This window comes from Dicentrarchus labrax, unplaced genomic scaffold (genome assembly GCF_905237075.1).
Source record: "Dicentrarchus labrax unplaced genomic scaffold, dlabrax2021, whole genome shotgun sequence".
In the NCBI taxonomy this organism is placed as follows: Eukaryota; Metazoa; Chordata; class Actinopteri; family Moronidae; genus Dicentrarchus; species Dicentrarchus labrax.
In genome coordinates this window covers 26651817-26664429 of record NW_026136721.1, presented here as the reverse complement: position 1 = coordinate 26664429, position 12613 = coordinate 26651817, and the positions used below count along the sequence as shown (strand labels likewise).

General features: G+C 37.0%; 1 protein-coding gene across 2 annotated transcripts in view; it reads left to right on the top strand.

Moving 5' to 3' along the window:
* coro2aa (coronin 2Aa) overlaps positions 1–8264 on the top strand; it is a 41894-nt gene extending 33630 nt beyond the window's left edge. For both annotated transcript variants that reach the window (XM_051383788.1, XM_051383789.1), the window contains 6 exons: positions 1256–1360; positions 1446–1542; positions 2556–2668; positions 2789–2879; positions 3490–3749; positions 4572–8264. In XM_051383788.1, coding sequence (XP_051239748.1) covers positions 1256–1360; positions 1446–1542; positions 2556–2668; positions 2789–2879; positions 3490–3749; positions 4572–4709 — 804 coding nt within the window. In that variant the 3' untranslated portion in view covers positions 4710–8264. The remainder of the gene's footprint in view (positions 1–1255; positions 1361–1445; positions 1543–2555; positions 2669–2788; positions 2880–3489; positions 3750–4571) is intronic.
* The last annotated feature ends 4349 nt before the right edge of the window (positions 8265–12613 follow it).

Here is a 12613-nt window from a genome sequence, read left to right as displayed (position 1 = left end):
ATAGCTTGTTGTCATTCGGTCAACAATCCAAAACCCAACATGTTTACTGTCAGATATCACAACAAAGAGCAGCAAATCCTCACAATTGAGGAGTGAATGTTTGATATTTTTTCTTGATTTTTTTTTAAATGATTAATCGATCAATGCGTGAATAAACAAGGTTAAAGATTTGGCACTGTGGCAGAAACAGAGAACATCTGTATTCTGAACTGATTCTGGGCAGCTCAACACAAAAGTCCAGTCTGTTGTTGTCGGGACAACCACTACATTGTGTCTGAGAGACTCTAAAGTTAGATTGAGGAATATTTCTCAGCTATAAATAACCTAATAAACCTAACTAGAGAAGGTTGTTGGGATAAGTTTAACAACAACAAATAGTTGTATACAGAGATGATTGTCAACAACAACAAAATAATAAGAGTAAAGGCCCATTAATGAGCACATTGTCAGTACTAGAGAATTAACAATAACACAAATGAAGTAATGGGCAGCGTATTACATCACCAGCAGAGAGGTCATGAGTCTCGGTGGCCCTGTTTCCTGGCTTACGTCATTAAAGCCTCAAAGCATTAGAGAGTCAGAATAAAAAACACAGAAAGACTCAAAGTCAATAGTGACATAAATGTATAAATAAAGAAGGGAAATATTAAGAGGAAAATTGTGAGAAAGCGTAGAAAAGTTGAATAAACTATGGATAACGATGTTCAACAACTTTGGTTAATCTGTTCCTGCTCCAAATGGCCTCACGTGTCAATCAAACACTTGAACTGTAGAAAAACAAAATAAAAACACACAAAAGCTCTCCCCATCCTGATCTCTAATGACTCCTCACACAGTGTGGGGATCCTCTCACACACACACAACTCCACCATCTAGTGGACAGATTGGAGAACAAGTTAAACCACACGGCAGTAATACCTGAAGAATTCACTGTCACGGTCTGTGTTAGAGCCAGATATAGTCTCTTTTTGATTATGTCGTTGACGAGTACTCTGATCAATCACACCTGTTGGCCTGTAATAACAGTCGCTGTGGCAGACTGGTGTGTTTCTGATGTGTGAGAGTGTATCGTGGGTAGGAGATTATGGCTGAAGCACGGATTAGGGATTGAGCGCTCCAGTGTTTTTAATTCAGCGCTGGAGAGTGCTTCTTATGTAGAAGTGGATTTAAATGAGTGTTTTTGATATCTGGGGTTTTTGTACATGTTACTGGTGCTCAAGTGTTGTTTTTGATCTTTTGTGTGTGTGTTTTGTAGGATGATCTGTCTGTGCCTTTGTTACAAGACAACCTAGATGGTTCGTCAGGGGTCCTTTTTCCTTTCTACGATCCTGACACACACATGCTCTACCTTGCTGGAAAGGTGGGTCTCTAAAAGCAACTAGAAAGTTCATACACACTATACACTTGATATTATTGTTTACAATCAATTCTCTTGTCTCTCTCAGGGTGACGGAAATATTAGGTACTATGAGATCAGCTCAGAAAAACCATATATCCACTACCTAACAGAGTACCGCTCGAACTTACCTCAGAAAGGAATGGGTGAGAAACACACACACGAATACACACACCCACACAATAGTACTAAATACTACTTTTAAATTAAACTCCAGTATATTGGATGTTTTTCATTTAACCATTTCCTTACTTGAATGTGTATAAAATGTGTCAGTTGGTCACAATTTGGAAACTATGCCTCCCTTCTGGCCGGGCTAACTCTCTTGCACCTGTAAGCAAAGCTGCTGTGCAAATAAGCCTTCAATATTTGAATAGCCAAACCAGCTGATGAAAGCGAAGTCGTAACTCATGTGAAGTGACATGCAGCATGAGCTGAAGCCTGAAGGGATTACAGACATGTGCTCATTTTAAACTCAGGACAAGGATAGTGTTAGAAACTATATTTTACTAATAAATTTTTTATGGAACCGAATAGTGGCAGCTCTTTACTATTAATTTACATATATAGATACAGATACAATGCACCCGTTGTTCCACTTGTGTGAAGCGAGCACTTTGTAGTACTCTGACAGACTGCTAGTACTATAAAAAATCAACAGGCAATATATGTATTTATAGATTAGACTCATATTTTCAGTAACGTCCTTTTGCAAAAATATAAGTGTTAAAAGTATACAGAAACTTTAAAAATGGGGTGTCTCCCAACTTCAGAGCAGTCAGATGGTCCAAAAATGTAATAAATCCTTGAGAGGTTAATGTCCAAATTCATTACAAGGGTCTAATGATCAAAAACATCTATTTATTTTAATTTAGGTGGTTGTTAAAAGGTTTAAAAAGCCTATACTTTCTTTACTGCACATCATTCTGAACCTGTGCTAAAGTGTGGGTCCAGTCCTGCACTGTATTGTCCCACACTGGCACATACATATACTGTAAAAGGGCTTTTAAAGTTGTCAAACCATAATGTTATGTTATTTATGGTGATGTTTTGTCTTGTTGTCTTACATTTCTACCTTATCTCTAAAGATGCAGTAGTGCAGCAGAATATGTGTTTCCTGTGTAAAACTGTCTTTGTGTGTGTGTGTGTCTTCCTACAGGTGTGATGCCAAAGAGAGGTCTGGATGTGAGCTCCTGTGAGGTGTTCAGGTTCTACAAACTGGTGACAATCAAGAGTCTCATTGAGCCACTTGCCATGATCGTACCCCGCAGGGTGAGAGTGCATCGACACACAAACCTCAAACACCAAGGCGGATAGGAAAGAAATTTTAGCTCAATAGATAGCAGAGACCCTATATTCTGTGCTCTCTAAATGTACTGTTTGTGTTTCCAGTCGGAGTCCTACCAAGAAGACATCTATCCGATGACGGCTGGTAACAGGCCTGCTTTGACTGCAGAGGAGTGGCTCAGTGGCATTGATAAAGGTCAGATTTAATGTGTCTTTGACATTTTTATATGGTGGCAAGGTGCTGGGGGATTTACAGGTCCTCTCTTATAGAGTGCTACAGAGATAATGTATTATTGTAGGCCAACCCACAAGTTAGCCTCTTGTTACTTGTAATTCAAATCTAACAAGTTGGAAAGTTTTCAAGAGCGCAATTACACACAATGTGGCTTTAAAGGCAGACTAGTAAGTCTGCGTAGTTTTAGCTACTTGTTAGCCGTTCAGTTGACCTGCACATTAACGCACTGTTTTGTTTGGAATTGTACATATCTATGGCGTTAAAAGGTCAACAACAACAAAATAAATGTCAGCAAGTCAGATTTTGGTGTTGATGTTCTGATTTAAATAGGTACTGACTGCATTTTTTTTTTTTTTACCATACTGTAGGTGTATTTTGTTTCACTATTTTAGTTAGTACCTAATCTATTGGTACTTCTTTACCATTGATGGAAAACATAGAGATCCTTTACTTCCAACAAGTGAAACATCTGCATTTAAAGTAAAAGTATACCTGCAAAATTCATGGTAGGACTGATTTGAACTACTTTATATTTCGTCGGGTAGTTTAATTTATAAACTTCGTCTTCTAGGCCCAGTTCTGATGTCTCTGAAGCCTGGAAGTCAAGTAGAACTGTCGTATTCAGAGATGACCAAAGGAATGGGAAACTCGCTGGACTCTCGCAGGTCCCACAGCAGACCGGGCGCGCTACAGTTGACGTACATTCAGGACCAACTGGGAACCAAAGACGGCAGAGAGGACAGCGGCCGTACAGAGGATGACAGGACCAGGACACCCGTCAGCAACGGAGAAGACCTCGCACTTTGCTCTCCCCCTCGGACAGAGAATGAGGTACTGAAGGATTTTAGTGTCGCTACCTGTAGTGTCTGTAAGTCTGTTAGAAATGTGGCGTAATTTTCTGTTTCATTATTGCACTGACCCCGAAAATTACATTCAGTTGTATTCATTAATAACTCAGGCAGAGATTGAACTGTTTTCATTATAAAATGAATAAAGCAAATACTTTAAGCTAACTAAAAATAAAATGAAGACATCACTTCATTAAAATAATAAAATGAAACTGTCAGCAATAAATGAAAATAGGATTTTTTCTTAGTTGCTGTTACACTTAACAAAATCTACAGCAAAACAAAAAAAGATCATAAATAAATAAATGAAAGGTGGCACTACTCTCTCATTACAACCTTTTGATCCATTGACCAGCTGAACACACAACTCTTCCTTTCTCTTGTATGCAGTCTATTCCCCCAGTGTTAATGATTTTTACCGCCACAAATGTGCTGTGGAGGGGGAGTAGTGTTTTTCAAGTCCTGTCAGGCTGATTACAACCCAAACAAGCTCCACCAATCATAGTGTTAAGGCAGCCTCTATGTTGCCTGACCGGCAAAACCAAGGGCAAAAAATGTCCATTTGGATAAGACTGGTGATATTCTATATTTTTGTTATTGTCAATAACTCAGAGCTTCTCTCATTTCGAGTGTGGCAGCTGGAGGAGACAGTTAAGTGAGATTTTAGTGACTAAATCACCCAGAAGCTTAAAGTAGGGGATGACAAAAACAGGATTTGTGGGGGGAAAAAACTGTCTCCCCAATCTCTTGTGGAAATTCACCCTCGATATATTCCAATATATTGTGTATGTTTTTTTGTCCACAGCTGCGTCTGAAGTTCCACAAGCAGCAGGAGGAAATCCGACGGTTGAGGGAGCTCCTCAACCAGAGGGACGTGCGTGTCAAACAGCTGGAGCTGGAGATTAAGAACATCAAAAACACCCAGTCTCAGAGCTCACTTTAAGACTCACCCCCCCCCCACCCCCCGACCTGCAGAGTCACCTCCTCGTGGGAACAATTGCATTACTGTACAAACCCCATTTTCAAACCACCACACTGTTCTTTGGGTCACCTCTTATCCTTTAATGAGCCCCCTCATACTCACTGCACAGAGGTGATTTGAACCTCAACTTTATGTTTTTCTTTCAGTCTGTCAATCCCACACAAGGTGCACATATTCTTTGTTCATGTACATCCACTCAAACACTGAGTCTTACCCAGCTGTAACATGTTTTAAAACTCTGTGCACCTGTTGAACTTTACCATGTTTTCTTTTTTTAATGCTTCTTCACAGCTATGCAAGTTTATTGTAATTTTTAGCTTTTTTAATTCTCTTTGTAGATGAGCGATAAAAGGTTGCGCGTGCCTGCTCTTGACTGAATGATGTGGCTGTCTGCGTGTTGTTTGAAAGTTGTTGCAGAGTAGGCGCAGACATCCTGTGTGATTGTAAGATAACGCTGAATTTATTTTCTATGCTTGGTGATTGTTTTTTGTTTTTTCCCCCCAGAATTGAAACTACTGTAATTGGAGATGCCTGTGGTGTTTTTAATGTATGCGTGCTTGAATGAGAATGATCTAAATGAATGAAAGATATCATGAATCCCCACTGTGTTCATGAGTCCCATTGAGCTGCATTTGTTTTTATTTTTGAATGACTGGAAACTTGGTGGAAAATGTAATCCGTTTCACAGCAGCTATTGTGTAAGCCAATTCTGTAACTGATGCCATGTAGCAGTTTTGATCTTAATTTTTATATTTATTTTGAAAAATAGAGTCAAAGAAAATACCATTTTATCAAATACTTGATTACAGGGTTGTAATTTTTGGAAAATATAGCACGCAAACTGTTAAAGGACAAAAAAAAAAAGCTTTGCTTTTTTTTTCCTGATGTGGAGTCACTGTGAAGAATCTAAAGCCATTGTAGAGCCGGAGTCCTGCTCCACCTCTGGGTTAGCTTGTGATCCGCTAGCTTTTAGTTCTCAATGCATTTTCCTTAACAAGGTGTCTTTTATGGCTCTCTGTAAAAACCTGAAACATGACACTGGGATTTCTGTTTGTATTTTATCTGCTACTGTAGTTGACTGTAAAACATAAGCATCTCGCAGCTCTGATGAGTGATAGTCTGAGTTATGATGATATATATATATATTAGATATATGACAGATATTTGTCTACTGTCAGAGCCATATCTTTTATACCATGGTCGCCACTTCACCACATCACATAACTTGTCTGTTCGGGAGCTTTGAACAATCTTTACCAGCAGATGAAGTTTGTAAGTAAGTGGACCTTGAGTAGAGAATGGTTTTTGTCAAATGTTGTTTCAAAGGGCAACATTCAATTGTCAAGCTAAATTTTAAGCCAACAAGGAGAAGAGGTCCTGTAGCAACACATTGTGTCATAACACCACATTATGTTCTAACTTGACAAAATGATGTAATAACACACACATTTTGTAAAAATCTTTTAATAAAACAGCATGAACGCAATATGTCTGGTCTGAACAAGAACCACCAATTGAAGCCAAGAAAGATTGTTGGGTCTCATTCCCAGGTTGTCAAATATCGACACTGGGAATGAGACTTAATCAATTATCTTCAAGCCACCAACCCAAAGTGTCGTTCTATCTTTCTTGGCTCTGATTGGTTGTTTTTTTATTTTTTCCAGGTGTGTTCTTGGATTCTTGCAAATGCCATTAGGAGCACTAGGAGGAGCCAGAGGGACCTTTACTTCTGTCAGGATATAGTGAACGTTTCAGCAAATATAACAAAAACATATTTTATATCTATATATTTATAAAAGTTACCTACTGCAGCTTTAAATTAGACTCTTATGACCTGTAGTGCCTCTTGGTGTTATAGTTGAATCAGATTTTAGTCTACACATGCCACATAAAAGCAGTAACAAGATCAGCTTGTTATCATTTCAGTCAGATATTTAAATATTACATATTTCTAACAGTGTTGACTACTGCAATGGTTTTTTGACAGAGCTCCCCAAAGAGACCATCAAAAAGCTTAAGCTTATTCAAAATGCAGTTAATAAAAAAAGGCAACTCCCACATTTTTTGTCACCACAATATATAATAATTTATTACAAAATGTGGGAAAATATGTTACATATATTGGGTTCAAGCTGTTAATCACAAAATGTGTTATTACATAATGCGTTGTTATTACATAATGAGTTGTTACAACTCCTGGTACAGATAAGTAGATATTTGGGGTTTTCTTTTCAGAAGATGGACAGAGATTCCCAGTATGATGTTTCAGCTTTAAAATAATCCTTCTGTGTGAAATTACAGAGTCTGGATGAAGCTATTGGAACAGATGTGAGCTCAACAGGGGGAACAAATCTTCTTCTCTCTCTTAATATGAACATTTTATTTAAATGTGACAGGGAACTCATTAATGTTTTGTTAGTTTTTAAATGCTTAATTAGCTATGACGATCAACCTTAAAGACTTAAACAGCTGTAAAATGTACACACACACACCTACACTGAGCAGTTGGTAAAGTTAATCTTAATGACTTATAGAAACGGGTTTTCCCCTCAGGGAAATTCTGAATGGTGTTCACAGTTTTCGCCAGGGTGCAGTCGGACCAGTTTCTCATATTTGTTGGAACAGCTGACTTTGACCTGCGTTTTTTTTTTTCCGTCAACAGACTAAAAGAGAAAACATTCCCTTGTCTCTCATCACCATGTTGAGAGGAACAATTATCTGAATGGCATGTAAATATGCTTGGATGTCACAGATCCGCTTGCAGATATACACAAACAATATAGCTGTTGAACTTAAGATAAACATTACAGTACAAAATACCATGCATGCTTGTATGTATGTATGTATGTATGTATGTATGTATGTATGTAGTCAGAGGCACAAGCACCACAATGATATTCTAGATTTGGCTTAGGTTTCATGGCCACTTGTCAAAGATGTAACACATGGAAACTGCCACAGCAACCCACACACATTCAGACACACTGGCCTCAATACAATTGTGAACCTTTTGACCTCTGACAGGACAGTTCTAGTACAGCTTCATCTCTGGCTGACTTTTGTCCAGGAGCAGCAACGCACGTCCAACTGTAACCACCACCACCACTGCTGCTGTTGGTGGAGTCTCAACACATTCCCACAATGAGTGTTTTTTTTTTTGTTTTGTTTTTTACAATTGGCTAGTGGACTTGCTCAAGGGCTGATTTGTGGTGATAAGTTGTACTTACATTTAGCTTCTTTTCTGTCACAGCAACAGTTCATTTCCCCTTTTCCAAAACATGGATGCATTCCATTAAGTGCTCCAGTAAGCCATGTCAGGGAGTGAGCACTCACGCACAACACCTGAACCTGGAACTGGCTCAGCTAAATGGAATGCAGCCATCGGTAATGTTATTAACTCCACCTGTGCTTTTCCTGCTGTGACGAATCAAAATGTCCACCATGAAAAGGATCTGTTCAATGCTTGATGCAGTTTATATCACAAATAAATACTCCGTATTTCTGGCTAAATAACAATAGCAGCTCATTTCTTCAACAGCAACATTTTTGTTATATTCTCTCTTTACTGCTGTCCCATTTAACCACCTGTGTGTCCACACAGGCCCCAAAATGTGCATTATTAAAGATATTAAGGTAAATTATACAAATAAACACACTTTGTAAAAGAATTTAAGAAATTTATAACTTGAATTGAATTTTATTAGATGTAATTTTTATTTAATTATAGACATTTCTTTTTTAAACATTTGTTTTTATTTTTATTTATTTTTTAAGTTTTATCTTATGTCACTTTTCATAACAAATTTTATTTCCTAATGTCAGCTGCTACCAAATGTATCCAGTTAGTAAGCTCCTGTTAGCTAAATTGTAGAATTATTTGAATCAACCACAGAGAAAGTCAGTCAGTCTGTCTTTTTAATCCTTACGAAGTTGTGTCTCTTTTAAAGAGGAACTCTGAATTAAGATCACAACCCCGCCTGGCTAGTTAGCTATGAATGTAGGTGCAGCCTTGTGAAGCTAAATGAATCAAATAGTTTTGTTTCTGTGACTATGTGACTGTGTTTGTTTACAGCAGATAGCTAGTTGATTCAGAATAACTTTGACATTATTGTTGCTCAAGCTAACAGGAGCTAACTGGCTAATAATAATTGAAATAAATTAATAATAAAGTCCTTAAGAACTTCTGTAAAGCACTGCTGTTATAAAAATAAGGAGAATTAAATAATGAGGCATTTTAACGATTTCTTACATTATTTTACAAAATATTGTGTCATTTCTATATGTTTCACAATTTATTGATTTTGTGATTTATTTAATTTTTATTTTAATAATGAACATTGGAGCTCCATACACATAGCCTACTGCTGAATTTGGTCCCATTCATTCATATTACAGGCTTATCCACTAAGTAGCTTGCACATTATTGAATATATGTGGCAATTTTACATGAAGTACATTTCCCCACGGATTTGAAACTGGCTGAAACTAATTACTATTTAAATTATTGATTGATTAATTGAAAATAGTATTTGCCAATCATTCAATTTGTTGTTTAGTCTATAAAATATCAGATAACATTAAAAAGTATCTTCAGGTGCCTGAAATAAATCCATAGATATTCAATTTACTAACACAGAAGACAAAGAAAACCACAAAAACAGCAAAATGTACAAACTGGAACCAGTGATTTTTGCTTAAAAATCAAAATCAAACAATTAATTGATTATCAAAATAGATGCTGATTCTTTTTCTGTCGATTGACTATAAATGTTTCAGCTCCCAATGCTGTTATTCCAGTCTATTAAAGTTTTATCCTCTGACATTAATATATGTCTGGTATTTTCCCATTATACCAGACATATATTTGTACACCCACACAGGTGTTTCCACTTACTCTGGCTGACAATCAGACAGTCTTTACCTCCCCATGAAAATGAGTTTAGTCATGCAACAAGTGTAAACACCTGCGTGGGTGGACCGCAGGGCCTTCAGAGCACGCAGGTATTGTCAGTATACGGTTGATTCATTTTGTTGTTAAAAGGACATTTTTTACACATTAAAGTGACACTATGTAAGTTTTGCTTAAATAGTGAAACTGTTGCTACTTGGGCTGGTTTCACAAAGGTATTTCTGATTGGTCTGTGGTGTAAGCTCTTCGTTTGGCCCTCACATTAGGCTAATGTTACAGTGCCACAAAAATAAACCTGAAAAATTACCCAGTCAGAACCGAGACCCACGTTTCCATGGTAACAGTCAGTGACACCTGCTGACCAATGGCACAAACTTCAGCAGCATTTAATAATCTTTAATCTTTTTTTCCTGTGGTCCAACAGTTTGGGATTTTCTTTCTTTCTTTATTTACATCTTCTACCATGTTTGTACATCTTCTCTGAGTCTGAATCTTTTAGTAACTGTTTTTCCCAGAAGGCAAATGTTTTTCTGTTGGAGCAAAAACAGCTGAGTGGATTCTTGATGCAGTTGCTTCACCATGTTTTTCAGTTTCTCAGAATTCACAAATTAGACAGCTTTGTGCAACGGATGAATTTAGATGACAATCTGAAGTCTTTCACTGTTAGTTACAGCTCAGTGTACCAGTGTATACCAGACCAAGTAATGCTGTAGAGGCTGTGTTTTATTGTTTATCATTTTAACTTTTCTTAACTGTATGTTTATTCTGTTGAAATTTACCAAAGTGCCAGTTTAAGATTAATTTCTTCTCAGCCTGTGATAAAAGTTGAATGTTCTTCTGTGGGTCTGAAAGGAGCTTTGATAATGTCATCTGACTTATCTTGGCTAAGGCTCAAATATCACACATTATAAACAGTAAGCCAGTTGTAATAAACTGGAATATATGTGCTCTTAACTAGTTAGGGAGGGTGTAACATAAATATGCTATTTGTTGCATTATGGGAAATGTAGGATGCACCATTTTAGACCCATACTAGGGACCAAATGTCAGGATATTCTGACCTCTGCTGCTTCCATTTTGATCATTCGCTTTGTGAGTTCCCCAGCTTCATTTAAATGCTAACTAAATTGCTGGAGTGCCCCTTTAAATTGATTAATTAATTGAATTTGATTCAATATTTGTAGTTTTGGTGAAATTACACAATTTCAAAGCTACAGATCGAAAAATAATGACTTCACTGCCAGCTAGAATATCCAAAAATGTCTTACCCACCACCTTGTGTCAATCAATGGCTTGCTTGTGCAAATAGAGTTTAATTGCAATATATACTGGTAATACATTCGTATGAATTATTAACAATAAGCAGTGTGGAAAGGAACTTTTTTTCTTGCTATTATTTTATAAACAAATCCTCACAATGTTGGGACAGAAATTATTGCTTTGCTGTACCTAATAGATGATTGTCATTTTGTTATTTTATTATGAATGTGGCCAATATCAAGTACTCAGAAAAAAAAACACTTCTCAAGAAGCCAAATGAGAAGAACAATATCGATCGTCCTCTGTATTAGAGCATGTACATCTCTTACTATATACTGGAGCAATAATGTAGCTGCATTCACTGTCTGAACATGTCTGATTCAATTAACCATTTCAATTAAAGGGTAGTTGTTGGGTTCTTATGAGTTTCACTGTGCCTGCATTTATATGCAATTATTGTGATGTCTTTAAATTGTTGAATATATTTAGTAAAAACTGAAAGAAGATTTTATCCCATTTCTTTTAATATTGTTACTAAAATGTGTATGAAATGGTAATCTCATAAAATATAATTACTTACTATAATTTTCTGGGAACTCCATTTGTCTCTTCTCTAATAGAGCAAAGAGTAAAAAAACATTTCACTCAATTGCACAAACACATAGATTTTTGAGCAGTTATTTTTGTTGCAAAAACAGCAGCGCTTCTGTGGCTTCCTCTGTTAACTCTTCATTATTCAGTAGCGTCTGAGGCTGCAACATGTGGACAGCCAACATTTTTCATCTGTACGATTTGCTTGGCTTGTGCTAAAAATTCAAACATGAGCGCTGAAAGAGGCAGCAGCCTGGAGAAGATCAGGAGGCACAACATTTTAAAAACAAATTATTGTCCCTCAAAAGCACTGTAATGCAGTTTGGTTGCTATTGCTGGGCTTAATGTTTAGAATAAAGGCGTTACAGACCACTGCTCTCTATCTCAGGGCAACATTACTGTTCCTATAAAGTGAAAAATTACTTTTTACAGAATGTAATATACACTACAGACTACTTCAGCATTGACCTCATGCAGGGGGAAACTTTTAAAGGATATGTTAAAACAATACTCACATGCTCATAGGTGCATTATGAGTTACTGGTTGCTGTAAACTACCTGGGTCTAACCCTCTAAGAAGTCATCAGTGTAAGGGGTCATTGATTGATTAACAAGATAGGAAAGGAAAAACAACACATAGCATATTTTGCTATATACAAAATTTATTTTTCAGTTGTATTTTATTTTTGTAAAATCCTCAACACTTCCTCCACTTCAGCCCTATAAAAGTTATTCAAATGAAACAACCTAGAAAGATTTGACTGCTAACAGCTCATAGATGTATGCAGCCTGTGATGAGGGGTCCCAAGTAGACATTGCCTTGTCGGGGGCTTATCAAACCAAACAGTGGCTGGGAACTACTGCTGTGGACATTTTTCCCATCCATATTGGCCACAAAGTGATCCTTTCCTACTTTGAGTCCAGTGTAAGAGATGGGGGACAAAATCTGCAGACCTCGTTCTGTGCAATAGGGTATTTACCCAAAGCTAATATGAGACTGGCAGTGAGTTGGGCTTTTTAAAAGCTCACTGTGTTACTAACAAATGGAAATTTCATACTAAAAAAAGGCTACCTTTGGAAGTAAACAGTAAAACAGTAGCAAGTA